The sequence below is a fragment of the Salvelinus sp. IW2-2015 genome, linkage group LG20 (genome assembly GCF_002910315.2).
Source record: "Salvelinus sp. IW2-2015 linkage group LG20, ASM291031v2, whole genome shotgun sequence".
Taxonomy (NCBI): domain Eukaryota; kingdom Metazoa; phylum Chordata; class Actinopteri; order Salmoniformes; family Salmonidae; genus Salvelinus; species Salvelinus sp. IW2-2015.
Window position 1 is genome coordinate 18,185,832 of NC_036860.1, and position 22,566 is coordinate 18,208,397.

General features: G+C 43.7%; 1 protein-coding gene across 1 annotated transcript in view; it reads right to left on the reverse strand.

Annotated features, from left to right (window-relative positions):
• Window positions 1-561: 561 nt before the first annotated feature.
• Window positions 562-22,566, reverse strand: part of LOC111981629 (E3 ubiquitin-protein ligase RNF43) — a 196,729-nt gene continuing 174,724 nt past the window's right edge. The window contains exons 3-8 of the mRNA XM_024012999.1: window positions 5,621-5,695; window positions 5,318-5,452; window positions 4,949-5,050; window positions 3,637-3,910; window positions 1,856-3,463; window positions 562-1,514 (exon numbers count right to left, since the gene is read on the reverse strand). Coding sequence (XP_023868767.1) covers window positions 1,489-1,514; window positions 1,856-3,463; window positions 3,637-3,910; window positions 4,949-5,050; window positions 5,318-5,452; window positions 5,621-5,695 — 2,220 coding nt within the window. The 3' untranslated portion in view covers window positions 562-1,488. The remainder of the gene's footprint in view (window positions 1,515-1,855; window positions 3,464-3,636; window positions 3,911-4,948; window positions 5,051-5,317; window positions 5,453-5,620; window positions 5,696-22,566) is intronic.

Sequence of the window (22,566 nt, forward strand, 5' to 3'; positions counted from 1 at the left end):
ACTGTATATACTATTTTGCTGTAATGTTCCAAGATAAGAGCACCCTTACTGAGCTTTAGCTGCTGGTATTTGGGAAATGGAAGGGAGAGAATATCCTTGCAGGTCGACATTGATTGGGTCGTGTACTAGGACATGTGATTAAAGGTCAGGGGTGAAGAGCAGGAGACATGGCGGATGTCCTTCCTGAGCCGAGCAAAGTTTCACTCACACTGTGTGATTTTCTGGAGGCCTACCAGGGTTCAAATAGTATTTGAAATTGTTCACATACTTGGAGCATTTGCATATTTTAGCCTGACTGGAGAACATGCCAGATGGGTGGGGTTTGCACTTTTGGGATGATTACATTGGTCCCATTGAGCCAGGCAAGCTTAATCAAGCACAGCTACAGTATTTGAAAGATGGCAAATACAGTTTGAACCCAGGTTTGTCTGGTGGACCCCTCCCTCCTTCACTGGCCACCAAATCAGCACTCAGATCAAACATAATAAGTAACCACTGGCAACATGAGAAATGACATGAGCAAAACTAAAATAGCTCGTAATAATAACACATTTCAGTGAATCTGGTTCAAAATTACAGACTACATTTTTTTACCGAAACACAAAGCAAACAAAATGTGATGGAAGCAGCTGCCATTATTGAATTAACCAACACATGTCCCCATGCTAGCCTCTAGTGACCTCTCAGGATGCACACTTCTTGTAAGGCCGGCTAAGAAAATAACTGTTTTCCCCCAATGGGGCAGGTTGCCCAGAGAGAAGCTTCTAGGCTCTTTTCTGTAGCTCTGAGTACCTTTGCGATACACACGCCACTGGAACACATTTCTGAATCTGATTTGAGGAAGGCTGGAAAGAGCAAGAAACCTCCAACTGAGCATCTATGGGAGTAATGAGGGAAAATCAAGTATTACTGAGTAGTACCTCATAATATAATCGATTAAGTACTTAACCACTCAAGGAATTAGATATCCAATTTGTCCATGTGATTTCTACTGAGAGAAATAGTAGGGGAGTTTCGTACTGTGAATCGAGGCTCAAGTCCTGAGCAGTGAGAATTCCTAGCGGTCACTAAGGCAAACTGGGAACTTGTAATATCATGTCGGTATTGAATTCTTCGTGTAATTTACAAAACAAAACAACAACAAGGCAGAAGAGAATAAAACAAATTTCCCCTTTGTGACATACTTAAATTCAACAATGAATATGAGCAATTTCAGGTCTCTACTTGACTTGTGTTTTCATTGATTTGATGGTCAAAAGAAACAAATGTTCAACATAATCACAATCTAACTCATTTTGATCTCTGTTGACAGATATAACTCAGCACTGACTGGGGGATTCTGGGAAGTGTAGTTTGAATGCAGGTATTTCATGTGGAATTATTTGGAAGACTTGAGAAAGATGGCCGCCGATGACGTGTTTGTCCATTCCGGCTCCTAGGTACGTAGCAGCGTGAGTTTGGGGATGCACCTTTCGAGTTAGTTAGTTATCACACACCGGACTCCTCCTCTGATCCTGGAGGGAGAGAAACAGACAATAGGTTTACTTACCTCTCTAACACAGAGAAAGACACTCACATGACACACAGGATGACAGGAAGAATAACACAAATGGGCCTCTTTCTAAATGATCTTTCCTCGATTAATCACATCTTCTCTCCTTGCCTTCTTTCACAAAATGTAATTAAATTAAACTTCCCTCCAATTCGGCTGATTCGGCGGTGTGGAGACGCAAAGAATCGCGGAAACGTGAAGTGACATAGAGCCATAGAATATACTAGCACATTCAAGTTAGAATACGGGAGCAGCTGTTCACATCACATGTAGCTATAATATAAGGACTGATTGAACACCCACCCTGATTGTTGTGTAATGTTTGGCAGTATAAACAAAAGTCTGTGTTGCGGTCGTGCGCTGGGCTGTGGTGACCGTGGTGGCGCCTGCTGCATGGGGGCGGGGGTCTGTCCATAGGGCCCCCCAGCCCTGGCCCCAGCAACTGGGGCTCAGAGTGGGCCTGCTGCACCCGCTTTTGCCACACTACATGGTGGGGCCCTCCACAGCAGGCCCAGTCCTCTAGGCCCCCTAGGGCCCCCATACCCCCAGAGTCCAGAATGAAAGGCACAGGCATGGGCAGGTCAGGCGGGGGGCAGCAGTAGCTGGGGCCCTGGCCGTAGTGAATGTGGATGCTACAGTCGTCCTGCAGTTCCAGGCTCTGGTGGAAGAGCACCGAGGGGCCGTCGAGGACACAGCCGCCGAGCCGGTCTGCCCTCCGGTGGGGGTGGCCTCCATGGCCGTGGTCCTGGTGGCAGCAGGGGGCTGGGGCTGCTAAGGGTGCTGGTGCTACCAGGACAGGAGGAGGGCCTGACGGGGGGCTGAGGCTAAGCTCATGGTCCTGACCCTCTATCCTGTGGCCGTGGGCCTCCCTACTGTCTGTGTGTTCTGCCTTAGGGCACTGACAGGGGCTGTGCTTCAGAGGGCACACTGGGAAGTCCTTGTCCAGAGCCGGGGGAGAACCAGTACCAGAGCCAATAGCAACAGCAGCCCCCTGCTCCTCGTCTGACCCCCTGCCTGGCCCCTGTCCCTGGGCGTGCTCCCGCTCCCCGTCCTCTCCGTAGTGGTGGTGTCTGTGGCGGTGGTAGTGGACGTGGCTAAACACAGCCTTTGGCTGCTCCTCAGGGCTCCCTCGTCCTCTGTCTCTGTTCATCACTGAGTCCAGAGACCTTGGTCTCTGGGCCCCTGCCTCCATGCTGTCCCTGCGGCCTGTCCGTCCCAAACTCGGCCCGTAGTACACAAACGGATCATAGTCACTGCTTAGGGAGCTGCGGAACGTGGACCAGCTACCGTACACACCCTGCAGGGACACGTCGGTACAGTTGAGCACCGAGTCACTGGATGAACCGTGACAGGGGCCAGAGCTGGAGTCACTGGCCGGCCCGTCTGCCAGGTAGCCACTGCGATCCGTCCGGTAGCTCCCCCCAGAGCAGCTGCCTCCCTCGCCCCCCCGGCTATGGGCCCCCCCTTCGGAGGCGCGGGGAGCAAAGGAGGGGATGTGGTGGAGCCTGGAACTGGAGGCGTTGCGCTGGGAAGGGCAGCCGGAGTGGTAGGCGTGGCAGGAGCGGTGGGACCCGGGGCCGTAGTGGGACCCCAGAGGGTGACCTGCCGTCCTACAGCTGCTCCCGGCCTTGTGAGGCCTCCCGGGGCCCTCTGTAGGGTGGATGTATCCACAGCCAGAGCCAAGAGGCCAGCTAGGGAGGAAGCGGAGGGTCTGGGGGTCCAGGGGTGGGGAGCTGCTGTAGTGGCCCAGGGAGGGGTAGGGGCCGGAGGGGCCACGGGGGTAGTGAGGCCTCATGGAGAAGGGGATGGGGTGCTGGGGGAAGGAGTGGGCGTGGGGGTGCAGGAAACCCTGGCTGTGCTCGGGGGTCTGCTGCAGTCTGCTCCTCTGGGGCTGACGTGACAGCTCTGTACCTGTGGAGCATAGGAACACACACAGTAAAACAGACTACACACACACAGTTTGTAAAACTGGATTTTTTTGTGGAAAAATGTACTTGTGCTCAAGAGTGGGTAAAGTAGTCTTGTGCTTCCCCCATTCTAAGGCCTGTTGTAGGCGTCCCCTAGTGGTCATGCGATGTCATTACCCATGATGTTGTGCATGCAGAGRGGACAGGTGCGGTGCTGCAGCAACCAGGGGTCCACACACTCCTTATGGAACTCATGAGCACACGAGATGATCCTCAGGTCCTGTCCATCCAGGAACTCCTCCAGACAGATGGCACAGACGGGGCTGGAGTTRGAGCTGCTATTAGACCCCCAGCCCCCACGGTGGCGCTGTGAGCCCCCGCAGCCCTGAGAGCTGTACGTCCGCGTCTCCAGACGACTGATGGCTCGCATGGTCTGCTGATGGACTGAGTCCTGTGGTCATAGAGGAACAAGCCGCGTGGGACGGAGGTTAGAGAACTGGACTTCAGAACTGACTGAGATGTCTCAAAGTTCACATTTTGTTCCTCTCTGAGGGTTTTCTGGTGTATGTTCGAGCTGTATATACAGTGGACACTTTCTTTTGTGTTTGGTCGACAGTTAGAGTACAAGACCTGGTAGCATAAAACATCTTAAGTTAATTTTCCCCTTATATTTTTGCTTAAAGTTTCCCTAACTTTAAGTCAGTTGCACAAAACATATTAAGGTGAATTTTCCCTTTAAATTAAGTGAAAAAGTTAAGGGTGTCCATGCGGTCCCTTAAGTGCTTCATTCAGTATGGATAGCAATGTAAACAGTATTTGTGCAATGCAGTGTCTTAGACCGCTGGGCCACTCGGGAGGCTCTAGTCCTATTCTTTAACTTTGATTCTTGGGTGAGATGGAGAGGTGAATCCAACATGTTGCTTTCCTCAGCCCTGGTTTCAAAAGGAAAACATCCACCAGCTAGCTACTTAGTTAAACAATGTAAAATGCACAATCCATGGCTACAAAGCTGTTGGCTAGCTATCTAGCTAGCTACTCTAGGTTCACTTGACGTGATAGAAAGTAATAGTTGAGAAAAAAGTAAATAACATAAACGTGTTTATCTTCTGAATCAATTTGATTCACCTGTCTTGAATGTAGAAATTCTATTTTGAGATCTCCCAAAATAAATGCATCTCTTTGATGAGATGTTCAGTCAGTGAATCAGGTCGTCTCCATAGTCACCAGAGACTCTTTCTGCCATATGTTCCTTCAAACTACTGTAAAACCCTTAAATGATGCCCTTACCTAAGGAAAGGTTTGAGGGGCTCTCTGCAACACCCTTAAACAATTTCCTTAGGTAAGGGAAAATGATGCATTAAGGGAAACAGTAAGATGTTCTATGCAACCGGGCCCAGACCTAAACCACCTTAAGATTGCTGTATTTTGCAGAGATAAAGGCTTCAGTATTGAGACTTGTGAAAAGTCTATGTGTTGTTGACTGACTCACCCAGGTTCTGTTGGACTTGCATCGGTACCGGAAGGCAAAGATCAAAACAATGGCCAGAATAGCCAGGACTATAGTGAGCAAGATACCAACATCATAGTGGGGCTGGAAAGAGAGAGAAAGAGTGAGATGTTATTACTATTTCATAGTAGAGATTGGGAGACATGATTTAGAGCGGACCTTTGAGGGAATGTAACTAACAACTTCCATTATGTGTCTCTTGATATGCATATATATAATAATAATAATAAATACAATACAAATATATGGCTATATAATAAATAGAAAACATGTATAAAAACATATATAATGTATTTATTATATAATAATAATAATATGTGATATTCGGCATGTGTGTATTCTGTTCCTTACCCATTTTGGGTCCTCTTTTTTGATGTCGATGCGGACTCTTGCCTCCTCGTTCTTGTTAACCAGTCCCATCAGCTCTTCAGCATCCTCAGCCTTCACCAGCACCACCGGAAGCGGCAGGGAGTCAGAGTCATGCAGCTACACGTGTGTGTTGGGGGAAGACACACAATGGATAGAGGAGGGGAAGACAGAAAATGAATCATTGATAAATCAGTAATACTAAAACCATTTTGTCTCTCTTGGTCAGGTCAGGCTATGCTACTTCATTGTCCTCTGCTCTCTCAGACGGTCTCCACCATTCCTCACCTCGAGAGCAGCGTCGTTGTCGTCGGTGACATCGAAGATGACAGCCTGAGCACCTCTCTCCAGTGCCAGGCGAGCCTGAGGGAGACGACACAGGAGAGATGACTGTTAACATAACATGTTGTTATAAAGAGGAGAAAGAACAAGAGAGAGAGAGAAAGGAGAGAAGGTAAAGTGAAAAGCTCACAATTGGATCTCACAACAGAGTGCAAAACAAATCTCCCCTGAATTTCGAAGCAGTGTAGTAATCTTCTACTGTACATGGTTTGCATAGTCAAGACTACATGGCAGTCATACCCCACTGTCTCCAAATGCCAAACAAAGCCAAAGTACAGCCCTTCTTCCTTACACAATCCCGACCTGGCTGGCTCTAGACAACCCACTACACACAGTATTATTGAATGGGAAAAGACTGCAGCCTGCACAGCACAAGCACTATTCTTAATGGAGTACACCTTGCTAGCAACACTGCTTGACAGTGACACACATAATAACATTGTTAAGCCCGGACAGGACATGAGATGGAGGAGTGAGAGAGATAAGAATCAATGAGAGTTGGAGGGAGAGAGGGATGGACAGAGAACACATGAGAAAGGTGCAGGTGCCTGCAGCAGGGCACGTGGAGGGGGGGGGGGGGGGGTAGAGAGAGAGCAATGAGAGGGCAGAGAGGGGCTGTGTTGTGGTAACGTGGGCTGAGGGAGGACTGCATGCCATCTCCGGTTTCAGACCAAAACAAACATGGCAGCAGAGCAGCAGGGCTGGAGAACCTGGGAGTAGAGAGTACACTACTGCCCACTAAGCACAAACTGGTTGAGTTGTTGTTTCAGCGTAAGCATGTGGCATGGAATCTACGTGGGAAATACATTGGATTTGTAATCACTGTTGTTTTGAGGGTGAGATTTCAACCGCAGGATTATGTCATCGTTGTAACCAATTTTCAACATAGGCAAACCTTGTATCAAATATGTTACATTTGTACCTTTGAACAACGTCAGATCTTCAACGTTATATTCACTATCAGAAGAAAAAATAAATAATCTGGGCAGCACCTCCTACTGGAGAGTTGATGTACAACTATTAATTTAGTCTCCCATCAAGGGTTTTAACCAGATCCAATCCAGATTTTATATTTGTCACTGACTACTATCGTGAGAATAATTATTGAGAGATCTAAATATATTCACTATTGCCATCGAAGTCAATCCAAAGGGTAGATTTAACAGAGCAAATGAAATGTAACCATACTTTAAAAATCATATTTCATCGATGATAGTATTTAGGAGTATATAGCATTTTCAAAGTCATCAACAGCCATTGTTTCAATTCAACCCCCGGTTCAACTAAAAACAGACAATACATTCAAGGACTAGGGTTTCAAGCTTTGGTTGATTTCAAATTTAATCTTCAAGTTAATCAATAATATGTTGGATTCACGTCTCCATCTCAACCAAAAATCAAATTTAAAGAATAGGACTAAATCCAATCAAACTTTATTTAAAGTGCATTTAAAGTTTGATTAGATTAGATTTAGTCTTATTCTTTAAGTTTAGATTTTTGGTTGAGATGGAGACGTGAATCCAACATCTCAGTTATGAATTTGTAGACAAACTGGATATTAAATTGTGTTTGGCTGTCAACGCAACCAAATATCAACATTTGAAGGAGATCTTCTGCTTAGCTAGTTCCATCTGTGTATCTGTTGAGACACTGATTTAGTCTGGCTTTAATTCCAGTTTTTCTACAAATTAGTAATTAGTCATTACTAATTAAAGTCAGCTGCACCAACGTGTTGGAGGAAACACTGTTCGACTGACAACTGAAGTCAGCCTGTAGGCACCCAGCCTGCCACAAGGAGTCACTAGAGCACGATGAGCCACCCCACCCTATGGAAATCCCCATCATGGCTGGTTGTTACACAGTCTGGGATTGAACACAGGTCTGTAGTGACACCTCAAGCACTGCGATGTAATGCCTTAGACAGCTGCGCCACTCGGAAGGCCCTAGTCTTATTCGTTAACTTTGATTGTTGGGTGAGATAGAGAGGTGAATCCAACATATCAATTATTATTTTGTAGACAAACTTCAATTAAAGCCTGACTAAGTCAGCACAACAGATACACTACCGGTCAAAAGTTTTTCAAGGGTTTTTCTTTATTTTTACTATTTTCTACATTGTAGAATAATAGTGAAGATATCAAAACTATTAAATAACACATATGGAATCATGTAGTAACCAAAGAAGTGTTAACAAATCAAAATATATTTTATTTTTGAGATTCTTCAAATAGCCACCCTTTGCCTTGATGACAGCTTTGCACAATCTTGGCATTCTCTCAACCAGCATCATGAGTAATTCACCTGGAATGCATTTCAATTAACAGGTGTGCCTTCTTAAAAGTTCAATTGTGGAATTTCTTTCCTTCTTAATGCATTTGAGCCAATCAGTTGTGTTGTGACAAGGTAAGGGGGTATACAGAAGATAGCACTATTTGGTAAAAGACCAAGTCCATATGACGGCAAGCACAGCTCAAATAAGCAAAGAGAAACGATAGTCCATCATTACTTTAAGACATGAAGGACAGTCAATACGGACAATTCCAAGAACGTTGAAAGTTTCTTCAAGTGCAGTCGCAAAAACCATCAAGAGCTATGATGAAACTGGCTCTCATGAGGACCGCCACAGGAATGGAAGACCCAGAGTTACCTCTGCTGCAGAGAATAAGGTCATTAGAGATACCAGCCTCAGAAATTGCAGCCCAAATAAATGCTTCACAGAGTTCAAGTAACAGACACATCTCAACATCAACTGTTCAGAGGAGACTACGTGAATCAGGCCTTCATGGTCGAATTGCTGCAAAGAAACCACTACTAAAGGACACCAATAAGAAGAAGAGACTTGCTTGGGCCAAGAAACACGAGCATGGGCATAGACCGGTGGAAATTTGTCCTTTGGTCTGGAGTCCAAATTGGAGATTTTTGGTGTCTTTGTGAGACGCGGTGTGGGTGAAAGGATGATCTCTGCATGTGTATTTCCATGTGTATGGAGGAGGAGGTGTTATGGTGTGGGGGTGCTTTGCTGGTGACACTGTCTGTGATTTATTTAGAATTCAAGGCACTGTCGTAACATTGTATTGATTAATGTGACGACTGCTGCTCATCGAATGATTAACGGTTTATAATTAGGTGATTAAATTAATCGGGTAATTATTAACTCATTAACCTGGGGCACCATGGGAAAATTTTAGCTTTATTGAGTTTTAATTTCCCTAATTAACTCAAAGAATATCAGAATATCAATTTTACAACAGTTGCTAATTAATCAACTTCCTCTACAGTCTCATTCTGAACGCGCATAATTCAGGAATCTGCACAAACCCGAGTCTCACTAAATAAATCCGTACCACACCAATTGAGTTCATTATTTATTTACTAACAAGCTAAAATGACAATATAAGATATACATACACAAACACACAGTCTAGGCTATTGATTAGAACTTAGTACAATGAAACAGGTCCCTAACGGACCAACACAATATGACACGTGTTACACAAAATGGGAATTTCAAAAGAGAGAGAAAGAGAGAGAGTGCATGAGAGAAAAGAACAAATGGGTACATTTGTCAACTATGCTTATTTTAACCCTAACCTTGCCCCGAACTGCCGCTCTTATGGGTTAGAATATAATGATGTAATTATGTGTTGAAGGTCTCCGATGGGGTGTCTCTTCGTGGACCGGGTTCCGACTTCTCTGATGACAGTACGTCTTCGGTTACCGGGTGTAACTCTCTGTTTGTCCTCACGATGTCAGTGTCCTTTCTCTTAGTGGTCTGTTTCCTCGCCCTCGCTCTGAACAGGGGTCTTCGGAGGAGGGCTAATCAGCCCTGTGGATGGTTCCAGCGTGGGAATGAAAGCAGTGTAGACACACGATTCCTTGGAGAGTGGTAACCGGGTGGTCCTGCTTGACTTCACCCTCTTAGACACAGCTACTCATCTGTAGCATAGATTGTAAAAACGTTCCTTTGTCTTCTTCAACCTCGTGTTGCTTTTGGGTTTTCAACTAACATGAACCTTGGCTGCAGCTCGTGGTCACTTAGTCTGCTATGTTAATTCTTAACTTACATGTTTTATATCCTCGGGTCAGAAATGGGCGTTTCCGCCTTTAGGGCAAGTTCTCTGGGGGTAACTAGTTACGAGGCAAGGTCTGGGTTTTACTCAGATCCAATTTAGACAACTAACTTCACATTTCATCTTTACGAAAATATTCTCTTTGATCTGGACATTTTCCACACAATGTACAGTATGCAAACCTCAAGTACATAGTGTGAAAACTCTTCAAGTTACAATGTTTTCATTACAACGTCGTCATTTAACTTCTAATAACATAACAAAAACAACATTAATTTTCATATTCCATCTATCATCATATTCCATCTATCATTTTGGCTGACGAAACATATTGTCCCCAAGTCCATTTATTGCATGTTACTGTTCAGAGGTAGATTCTCCATAGGCCCATCATACATTCCATCCCTCCATACCGAGAGGACAAAAGGGATGTTGTCTGCTGCCTTAAGATTTACAATGGGCGGGAGGTGTCATAAAAAAAACACCTCCATACCTCTCAATCTCTCCCCCACTGGTGAGTGTGAGAGATATCTCTGTAGGATTATGGTCCACAGTAACCTGACCCGAACTGGCCAGTCATGACATCCCCCTCTGGTGGGTTAAACTCGGAAGGATTCTGCATGTTGCAACCCATCATAAGAATGACGATCGGATCTCCTGGTTTGTGGATCATCGTAGCAGTCCCCCCCTGGTGTTTTACCCTGGTAGGATTTCTGAAAGCTGCACGGTGGCCCGGCGGTGGCTCTGTGTTCCGGCCCGTTGTCTGGTTGTCCCGGCTTGTAGATCTAGGCAGTAACTTGGGCAGACGTTAATAACTTAATAACGCACAACACTCAGGCAATACATCATTACATTTCTTCCCCAAATGAGCGGCGTTGTGGCTCTAACTGGTGGTTGTATGGGGAACTTGTTTATGGCCAGTCATGGCCAGTCATGACATCCCCCTCTGGTGGGTTAAACTCGGAAGGATTCTGCATGTTGCAACCCATCATAAGAATGACGATCGGATCTCCTGGTTTGTGGATCATCGTAGCAGTCCCCCCCTGGTGTTTTACCCTGGTAGGATTTCTGAAAGCTGCACGGTGGCCCGGCGGTGGCTCTGTGTTCCGGCCCGTTGTCTGGTTGTCCCGGCTTGTAGATCTAGGCAGTAACTTGGGCAGACGTTAATAACTTAATAACGCACAACACTCAGGCAATACATCATTACATTTCTTCCCCAAATGAGCGGCGTTGTGGCTCTAACTGGTGGTTGTATGGGGAACTTGTTTATGGCTCTATCACTTCCTAAGTGTCAAAGAAAAGAAAAAATAAATGAATAAAAACAAAAGATATTTCAAATATATCTAACACACCGTAATCATCTAATTTGGACTATGTTCTATATATGTATGTCCAAGGTCTTGGCTAAATGACTCTATCATGGCATTGTCTTTAATGTCATATCTAGGACGATCCTACTTGAAGGTGGGTAGTTAAGGCACTTGGAAAAATGGCACCCTGAAGGTCAAAGCTTATATTGGGGACATTACAGGGCTGACCTAGCGAATTCGGGAGAGGAGGCTGGGGATGCTGTGGATGGACCCCCTGATGGGGTTTCAGGATCTATTGCCAGATTTCTGAAAATCGTGATCGCTTCCGTCTCACAGATGATCCTAGTATAAGACCTCATTTGGTCTCCATTGCATGTGTGAGCCTGTGTACGTAGTAGGTACACACGCCAAGGGAAATAAGACTAAGAATCATGGTAACAGTCAGGATACTGTCCGACACCATCCAAGACAGACCAATATTTTGGCTTGTAGTGAGTCGGGTCAACTAAAAGTGCATCATCCAGTATGCTAAAATCAACAGTCATTGGTCCCTCGTACTGGATTTGGTTTTGAATGGCTTGTGGTAACTCAAGGAAACACTTAGCAAAAGCATCAGGCGTTTCAATCTCTGTGTCTATCCTGCCGTCGGGAAGTTGGTATAGAGCGAGGTCGTCTATGTGGATAATCACCCCCTCTGGTACCTTAACGAAAACAGTCTGGTTGGGGAGGTTCAATTGGGTGGTTGAGTCATGGCGTTCGTAAGTCATAGTGGAGGATGCGAACGGTGTGTTAACCAACCATCGATTCCATACCACCTCCACTTGTTTTCCTGATAAACTACGACTGGGAGAGTGTACATTTTCACGTGGGTACTGTCGCGCCAAAATCCTACATTTAGAACCATTTTCAATCCATAGATATTCTCCAGTTCAACCTACAGCAGCGTCTGTAAAAATCCCACTTCATTACGATCAATATCAACATGTATTGGGATTGCCGACCCCAGACTATAGGCCAAATGTGACTGTAACGGCCTTATCGTGGTTGTAGTAGCTGAGGTCAATATGTCGTGCACCATTGAGAGGGGCACTAGATATGAGGGGATTCTATTCATGGCCAAGTGGTCCATAGAAGAGCTAACTTCACAGAGAAAATCCCCCAATAACAATCGAACCAATTGGACATGGGCATAGTCATGGTTCATGACCTCTACTAGCTTTCCTACAGACAGGAGGGTTTTGTTCAGGAAATATTCAGGAACTACACACATGTACGCACATACACAAGTGTAAAGCTATCAGCTAGCTGGCAATTCGGCGGCCAGCCAGTGTGTAGCTTATCCCTGCCTCGGTGTCACTAACGCTAGCATACATCTCTAACGGTAAACAAGCCAGGAAACGTAATAGTAGCTAAAATTCCCTGAAGTAATATAAACAACATAGTTAGGCTTGAAACCCAGTCAAAAGCCACATAACTATTTAACCAAACCCGACTGGACCTCTCTGCGTAAAATAAAAGTATACAGCAAAAATGTAACTACCTGGCATAGTGTGGATGTATAGTAGCTATAGCTACACCCTTGTAAACTTAGCGAGCTGGCTAAATAGCTCAGCCAACATGAGCTATGAACCAACTTTACCTTGCCAGTCATTATCACGCTAGCCATCTAGCCAGCCATCCAGCCAGCCAGCCAGTCGATCATATGTGTAATTTCGTTGTTTTCTCATGTGCTAACAGTTCACTGGCCACTGTATCCAAGTTCAAAAGACAGTTCCTCGTGGTGTAGTAGACGTGAACAAGTCAGGAAGTTCTTTCCTCATGCATGTTTCAGCCATCTTCACAGAGTCAAATGTGCGCTCACCATTCTTGGTTTTGATCCACAAAGTCACTGGGTAGCGAAGGCCGTATGCCAAGCTAGCCTGACGCAGAAGTCTCTTCAGTGGGGAGAAAGCCATCCTCCTCTTGTGTAGTGTGGGAGAAAGATCCGGAAAGATCATGATTCTGGCATCTCCGTACTTGAGCTCTCCCTTTGCCCGAGCAGCAGAGAGGATGCGAACAGTGTCCTGGTACCGTAGAAATGTAATGACAAATGCCCTGGGTGCAACCTGACCAGGCAGCCGCCTCCGTAGGGTGCGATGGGCCCTCTCGATCTCCAGTGGGTGCGCGGGAGGGGGTAGATCCAGAATTTTGGGAATCCATTCCTGTAGAAAGGAGATCGCGTCTCTTCCCTCCACGGCCTCCAGGAAACCTTGAAGTCTCAAATTCGAGCGCCTTTGGAAATGTCCAACTTCTTGTATTTTTGGTCCACTTCCTCGCAGACGTCCAGGATGGCAGCCTGGTGGTCAGCATGGTCTTTTTCTAACTTTGTCACTCGTGCCTTTGTGACTTTCTGGTCTTCGTGGAGTTTATCGACCAGTACATACATTTTGCTGAGGCGTTCAGAAAGTGTCTCTTGGATTTTTGTTATACCCTTGTCCATCTCCATTCTGAACCATGCTGGTGCTTCTTCCGAGCTAGCATCCGCCGAGGCCGGAGAAGGGCTGTCAGAGAGGGGCATTTTTCCAAGCCTCGTCTGAGGCTTTGACATTTTGGGCATCTTTTGCTTTGGCGATAAAACATCTATTGTAACTTCCAACTCACTATTAACGCACAAGTAAACCGTGTCAAAATGCCTCAAAATTGTTTGAAAGTTTGAGGACGCTACGCAGACGCGTGTTGTTAGAGCTTCGCCATTGTCGGAAGTCTTATGCAGACTTTTTAACAGCATTGATCACTTGCACTATGTACTTTTAATGTAATCTCAACTGCAATCCAGGTCATTTGGTTGTGCTATTAGATGAAGCACTGTCACGTTCGTCATGAGGAGTAGACCAAGATGCAGCATGGTATGTTTCCATCCTTTATTTTGGAATAGAAAACTTCAAAGAACAAAAACAACAAAACGAACAAACGAAAGGTGAAGCTAGAATAATGCTCACAGGCAACTATACATAGACAAGATCCCACAAAGCACAATGGGAAAATGGCTACCTAAATATGATCCCCAATCAGAGACAACGATAAACAGCTGCCTCTGATTGGGAACCATACTAGGCCAACATAGAAATATAATTCACCTAGATAACCCACCCTTAATCACACCCCGACCTAACCAACATAGAGAATAAAAGCTCTTTATGGTCAGGGCGTGACAAGCACAGTGATAACACATTAAGTTGTTGTATAAATACAAAATATGTAATATTGTATTCCCATTTTAACTTTGTTCTGGTTATAAATGGTTGAAGTGCAGTGATAACACATTCAGATGACAACTAAACCCCCAAATCTGACATTGTTTTAATGTTGGAATTTGGTTACGCTTTTAGATGGTTGAAAGCATCAACTTCTGGCTGTCTTTTTGAGTGGGTGTCACGACCGTTATATGACGAATGAGTGGACCAAGGCGCAGCGTGAAAGAAAGCCATCTTCTTTTAATGAAGAAAAAACAAACACTTACTAAACGAACAAAAAACAAACGATCGTGAAGCTAAAACGAACTAAGTGCACACATGCAACATAGAACATAGACAAAACACACAAACATCCCATGTCACACCCTGACCTAACTAAACTAATTTAAAAAATCAATATAACAGAGGCCAGGGTGTGACAGTGGGTGAATAAAGGGTGAAATCTCATTGATCAATGTCTCAACCAAATATTATATTACCCACATTTTCATGTTGAAATGACGTGGCGTGTCCAGTGGGTGGAAACCGGAGGACAGGACATACACTACGGCACAACTGACCCAGCACCTCCTGTATCTTAGAGCCTAACCGATATCTTTTTTGGGGTCCGATACCGATTCCGATTTTTTGTGGGTCAAAACTTTCCGATACCGATATATCTGCCAATATACTGTTTTACAGTGGGGAAATTAAAAGGCGTAATTTTTTCCCAAACAGAATTCTCATAAATTGGGGCGGCAGGTAACCTAGTGGTTAAGTGTTGGACCAGTAACCGAAAGGTCGCTGGTTTGAATTCCCAAGCCGACTTGGTGAAAAATCTGTCTATGTTCCCTTGAGCAAGGCAATTAACCTTAACCGCTCTGGATAAGAGTGTCTGCTAAATGAATCAACTGTAAAATTGCCATCCAAAAGAGCAATTGTCCAATAACTATGCTTCAAATGTTGATTTCATACATCGTGACAATAATGACATCATGAGAATGGCCACAAGTGTTCAGACAAGCATGAGATTCCCTTTTTTCATCCTATTTATTATCGGCCAATACCGATATAGCGTTAAAAGGCCAATATTGGCCGATAATATTGGTGAACCGATATTTCGGTCGGGCTCTACTGTATCTATCCCTAGCATTTTCCCTTTCTAAAGAGCTTATATGGGCCCTGTCCTGAAAGGTTCTGTGAGGTTTGCGTTATGTTATGTTTACATGCAAATTCTCCAATGTTGGGAAAATATAGCTTCCTGAATATGAATAAGGTGGTGTACTCTACAATAACCAAAGGCATTTTAAGAGTGTCCCTGAATAAATAAGTTAGATCAACCTTTTCATCAATGTCTCAACACATGCTGTGAAGAGGGTGGCGTTCCTGGTTGACTGACTGAATGGCTGCCAATGTCTTTAATGAAGTGGAGCCGCAAGCTGAAACAACTGATCATCCAGGTCAAACACAACACTAAACAATGTCTAGCAGGTTAACATCAGCCCCAGGTGGCAGGGAGCCAAGAGGTAAACACACACACGCACACACACACACACACCACAAATCCAGGTGAAGACATCACTCAGCTAAACCATTTATCACAAGTTAATGAAAAAAACACTTAGAGGAACGGCTCCATTGAACTCCGATCACTTTTTAACACTTCAAAAAACCAAAAGGGAAAGTTAATACATGACTAGAAAAAAAGTTAATACATGACTAGAAACACACTCATTTCATTTGACTGTATACACAAACTGTCAAGAGCTAGAGGTGCACCCCTCCTTCCCCTGTTTCCTGAGTGGGTATTGTGAGATGTAAAAGCTGTTGAGTACTGTACAGATGCCGCATCTAAACTTGATCATCCTGTTGTTGCATGGATTTTCCTGCACAGCAGGATATGCAAACTTGAAGCGTATTCAAGGTTTTAAAAGGCTTCTAAAGTTTGTAATTTGTCATTTCAGACTTGATTTGCCCTAACAAAACATTTATCAACCCTTACAAAAAATTTCCTGTTCCTGCAGGATTATTTTTCTGCTGTGAGAAACTAGGTCAAATTATGATATGGCATCTGTCTGTGTGTGTGCGTGCGTGTATTATGAGTGTCTGTGTGGGAAAGTGGGGCATACTGCATATTCTAATGGTCCAGTATTCCTCTACCTCGAGCCACTCAGATGACTAGGGTTGGGATCAAAGTTCACAGTGTCAACGGTCATAAGAAGGTCAGATAGAAAATGAACATGTACATGTATCCCTTTGTTGTAGCGTCCAATGCTCGTCTACTGGCCCAAGTCAACAACCTCCAACCCATAATTTCATTAGGGCTGTAATTGTAGAACGCAGCATGAGACTAAATGGGGCGCAGCAACATGAGTAAGAAGAAGCAGAGCTTCAACATGTGGGAATCTGCTTTACCTGGAGTTCAAGAGTTCTCTACCCAGCATGAAGCACACATGTCTTCTAATCGAGGTAGTAAATAGAGAAAAAACTATACTTGTGGTATGGTACTGAGGACACACACACACACACACACACACACACACACACACACACACACACACACACACACACACACACACACACACACACACACACACACACACTGGGACACAGACACACTCTCTCCCTACTAAATACTTTTACATGGCCTCGACCACAGAGCTGCAAGACTACTCCACTAAAGAACCGCAGTAGCCATTTCAGGAATACATCATAATATTAAATTATGTCATTATAGTATCACAATGTGGACCGGTGGCAGTGGTCAAATGCTGGCTAATAATCCCATAGGTTTCTGTGAAGCCACAAAGCCGGAAAGGAAACAAACTCAAATAACAGAAAGAAGTCATGCTATGACATGATTAATTGGAATTATATTAAACATTTTTTTATTATTATAATTTTTTTTAAATTTTACAATCCCTTTAACAAATGAAAACTAAATGCAGACTTAAACAAGGCAATGAGAGCCAAAATGTATGTGGAAACATTCCTGTTTTGTTATGGTCGGAGGAACAGTACTGTAACAGCCAGCTTTGTGGTTAGCAAACATCCATCCTAGTGATACAACAACATGATAGGACAGATTTGATCGGTAGATAGAAAGCACCTCCACTTGGCGTTTGAGCCAAAAACAAACTCTCCACTTGTGCCATCATTTAACTTCATAAAAATGTCATCAATTAAAGTCTGACAAAACCAGAGCTAGCTGTGTCAAAGGTATGATAAACTTATTAATACTGTACTATTCCCACAGAGTACAATTTACATTTTGAGTAGACTTGGGCGGTATACCGTATATACCCTATACCAGGGTATTTGGAAATAGCCACGGGATGGTTTTTCAATACTGCCAATACCGTTTTAACTATTTCTTTGACGTTTATCAATACATTTTAATATTTGTAGCTACTTTTTAAGTACACTGAACAAAAATATCAATGCAACATGCAACAATTTAAATTATTTTACTGAGTTACAGTTTACATGAGAAAATCTGTCAATTTAAATAAATAAATGAGGCCCTAATCTATGGATTTCACATGACTGGGAATATAGATATGCATCTGTTGGTCACAGATACCTTAAAAAAAGGTAGGTGCGTGGATCAGAAAACCAGTCAGTATCTGATGTGACCATCATTTGCTTCATGCACCACGACACATCTCCTTCGCATAGAGTTGACCAGGCTGTTGATTGTTGCCTGTGGAATGTTGTCCCATTCCCCTGTAATGGTTGTGCGAAGTTGCTGGATATTGGCGGGAACTGGAACATGTCGTACACATCAATCCAGAGCATACCGAAATTGCTCTGGTGAGCATGCAGACCATGGAAGATCCTTGCGACATGGGGCCGTGCATTATCATGCTGAAATATGAGGTATTGGCGGCGGATGAATGGCACGACAATGGCCTCAGGATATCGTCACAGTATCTCTGTGCATTCAAATTGCCATCAATAAAATGCAATTGTGTTTGTTGTCTGTAGCTTATGCCTGCCCATACCATAACCCCACCACTATGGGGCACTCTGTTCATAACGTTGACATCAGAAAACAGTTGAAACCGTGATTCATCCGTGAAGAGCACACTTCTCCAGCATGCCAGTCGGTTACAACGCCAAACTGGTCAAGGTCAAAACCCTTGTGAGAACAACAACCACGTAGATGAGCTTCCCTGAGACAGTTTATGAAATGATGTGCAGAAATTCGTCAGTTGTGCAAACTCAGTTTCATCAGCTGTCCGAGTGACTGGTCTCCGACAATCCCGCAGGTGAAGAAGCCAGATGTGGACGTCCTGGTCTGGCGTGGTCTGAGGTTGTGAAGCTGGTTGTATGTACTGACAAATTCTATAAAATGTCATTGGAGGCGGCTTATGGTAGAGAAATTAACATTCAGATCTCTGGTAAAAGCTTTGGTGGACATTCCTGCAGTCAGCATGTCAATTGCACGCTCCCTCAGAAATTGAGACATCTGTGGCATTGTGTTGTGTGACAAAACTGCACATTTTAGAGTGGCTTTTATTTGTCCCCAGCTCAAGGTGCAGCTGTGTAATGATCATGCTGTTTAATAATCAGCTTCTTGGTATGCCATACCTGTCAGGTGTATGGATTATCTTGGCAAAGGAGAAATGCTCACTAACAGGGATATAAACMAATTTGTGCACAACATTTGAGAGAATGTATTTTTGGATTAGTCTTTTGAGGTTTGTTTTTTCCCTTGCTGTTTTTACCACTTTGTGGATTTTCTTTGTATTTTGGAAGATATCTATTTTTATTAAACCACCATCTCTAGTACTGCTGTGTCTGCCTCATCTTCTGGGTTCTGCCAATTATTAGTGACTGTTTCTCGCACCGGGTCCTGACAGTTTAAATATCTGCACTCAACTTATGCAATAAGTTAGGAGATAAAGCAGATCGCTTTCTTAATTTCACCTGTCACATTATTTTACATTATGAAGCCTACAGTAGTTCCCCAGAACAGTTGAGGCAGACACGTGTTTGTTTGTAAATAGCACAATGGGAGAAAGCAGGAGCAGGTGAGTCCATCTGTGTATTGACAGGGGTAGCGTTTTATATTCAAAGTCAACAATGTTTTTTGCTTCAATAGCGTGATCAGGGACGTGCAACTATAGTTTTTCTCCACAGAAAATACATTAGTGCCACACATTTGGCATAAATCAGCTTCATTTTATTCAGATGACAACAGAAGTGCAATGCTATTTGGCTGGCAGCCACATAAGTAAATGAGTTTACAATGAAAAAGTATTTTTTGCAAAAACTGTGCATTGCCATCAATGTTTATCATAGAAAGAATGTAGCCAGCTACATTTATTAATGTTTTGTTTAAAGTTAATCTCGCATTTTACCGGAGAAAAGTAGGCTGGCTTCACCGACCGAGAAAGTACCACAGAAAAGCAGCTACACATCCGTCAAAGCTCTATCTAGTGATAGAATGCCCATTTGTGAATTCTCATCCGAGTGGAAAAGTGCAACTGAAGCACAAAATTACTCTGATGCCAAAAATAGATGCCCAATGGGCTTTTTTGCAGTTTTTTTTGGTGCCCCCTTGTGTACTAAAGCCAGTAATAACGTAAATCTCGGGCTGAGAGAAGGACTGTATTACAATATGAAAATCTGGATACCACCCAACCCTAATCCAGAGCAACCTACAGGGGCAGCAGGTAGCCTACTGGTTAGAGCATTGGGCCAGTAACCGAAAGGTTGCTGGATCGAATCCCAGAGCTGACAAGGTAAATAAAAAATGTATCTGTTGTTTTGCCCCTGAACAAGGCACTGTTCCCCGGTAGGCTGTCACTGTAAATAAGAGTTTGTTCTTATCTGACGTTCCTACTGTAGTTAAATAAAGGTTACAAATTAAACTAAGTTAGGTAAAAAAACAATCAACAATCTACACAAAATATACTCTGTAATGTTAAAGTGGAAGAAAATTATAACATCAATATATCTTGATTAGAAAAGTATTCAACCCCCTGAGTCAATACATGATAGAATCACTTTAGCAGCGATTACAGCTGTGAGTCTTTCTGGGTAAGTCTCTAAGAGCTTTGCACACCTGGATTCTACAATATCTGTACATTATTCAAAAAACTCTGTGAAGTTGGTTGTTGATCATTGCTAGGTAGCCATTGTCAAGTCCTGACATTGATTTTCAAGACAATTTAATTTAGAACTGCAACTAGGCCACTCAGAAACCTTCAATGTCATCTTGGTAAGCAACTCCAGTGTATATTGGCCTGGTGTTTTAGATAAGTGTCCTGCTGAAAGGTAAATTTGTCTACCAGTGTCTGGTGGAAAGCAGACTGAACCAGGTTCTCCTCTAGGATTTTGCCTGTGCTATTCAGTTTATTTTTATSCTAAAAAACTTCCTAGTCCTTGCTGATGACAAGCATACCCATACCATGATGCAGCCACCACCATGCTTGAAAATATGAAGAATGGTACTCAGTGATGTGTTGTGTTGGATTTGCCCCAAACATAACGCTTTGTATTCAGGACAAAAAATTATTTATTTGACACATACTGTGACACATACTGAGTCGTCCTCCTCATCGGACGAGGAGAGGCGAGAAGGATCGGAGGACCAATTTGCAGAGTGGTAAGTTTCCATGGTAATTTAATAGACACAAAAACAATATGCGATACAAAACAACAAACGAACATACCGTAACAGTCCCGTGTGGCGAAACACTAACACAGGAACAAACACCCACAAACCACACGTGAAACCCCGGCTGCCTAAGTATGATTCTCAATTAGGGACAACGATTGACAGCTGCCTCTGATTGAGAATCATACCAGGCCGAACACAAAATACCAACATAGAAAAACACACATAGACAACCCACCCCAACTCACGCCCTGACCATACTAAATAAATACAAAACAAGGGAAAAGGTCAGGAACGTGACACTGTGAAGTGTTACTTTAGTGCGTTATTGCAAACAGGATACAGGATTTGTATTCGGTACAGTCCTCTTTTCTGTCATTTATGTTAGTATTATGAAGTAACTACAATGTTGTTGATCTATCCTCAGTTATATCCTATCATAGCCATTCAACTCTGTAACTGTTTTAAAACACCATTGGCCTCATGATGAAATCCCAGAGCGGTTTCCTTCCTCTCTGGCAACTGAGTTAGGAAGGGCGCCCGTATCTTTGTAGTGACTGGCATATTGATACACCAATCCAAAGTGTAATTAATAACTGCACCATGCTCAAAGGGATATTCTGTCACACCCTGATCTGTTTCACCTGTGATTGTCTCCACCCTCCTCCTTGTGATTGTCTCCACCCCCCTCCAGGTGTTGCCCATCTTCCCCATTATCCCCTGCCGCCCGATACTGTTGCCCCACCTCTGGTTTACTGACCCCTGCCTGCCTTGACCGGTCTATCGCCTGCCCCTGTTGGAATATTAAACTATTGTCTATTTGACTTGGTCTGCATCTGGGTCTTACCTTCTTACCTGATATATTCAATGTTTTATTTTTTAAATATACCCATCTACCAATAGGTGCCCTTCTTTGCGAACCATTGGAAAACCTCCCTGGTCTTCTGGTCGACTGAGGGACCATACAGATAATTATATGTGTGGGGTACAGAGATAGGTTAGTCGTTTAAAAAGTATATTAAAAACTATTATTGCACATAGAGTCCATGCAGCATACACTACATGACCAAAAGTATGTGGAAACCTGCTTGTCAAACATCTCATTCCAAAATCATGGGCATTAATATAAAGTTGGTCCACCCTTTGCTACTATAACAGCCTGCATTCTTCTGGGAAGGGTTTCTACTAGATGTTGGAACATTGCAGCGGGGACTTGTTTCCATTCAGCCACAAGAGTATTATTGAGGTCGGGCACTGATGTTGGGCGATTAAGCCTGGCTCGCAGTCAGCTTTCCAATTCATCCCAAAGATGTTCGATGGGGTTGAGGTCGGGGCTCTGTGCAGGACAGTCAAGTTCATCCACACCGATCTCAACAAACCATTTTTGTACGGACCTTGCTTTGTGCACGGGGGCATTGTCAGGCTGAAACAGGAAAGGACCTTCCATAAACTGTTGGGAGCACAGAATCGTCTAGAATGTCATTGTATGCTGTAGAATTAACATTTCCCTTCACTGGAACTTAGGGGCCTAGCCCAAACTGGCAAGAGTGTGCAAAGCTGTCATCAAGGCAAAGGGTGGCTACTTTGAAGTATCTCAAATATAAAATATATTTAGATTTGTTTAACACTTTTTGGGTTACTACATGATTCCATATGTGTTATTTCATAGTTT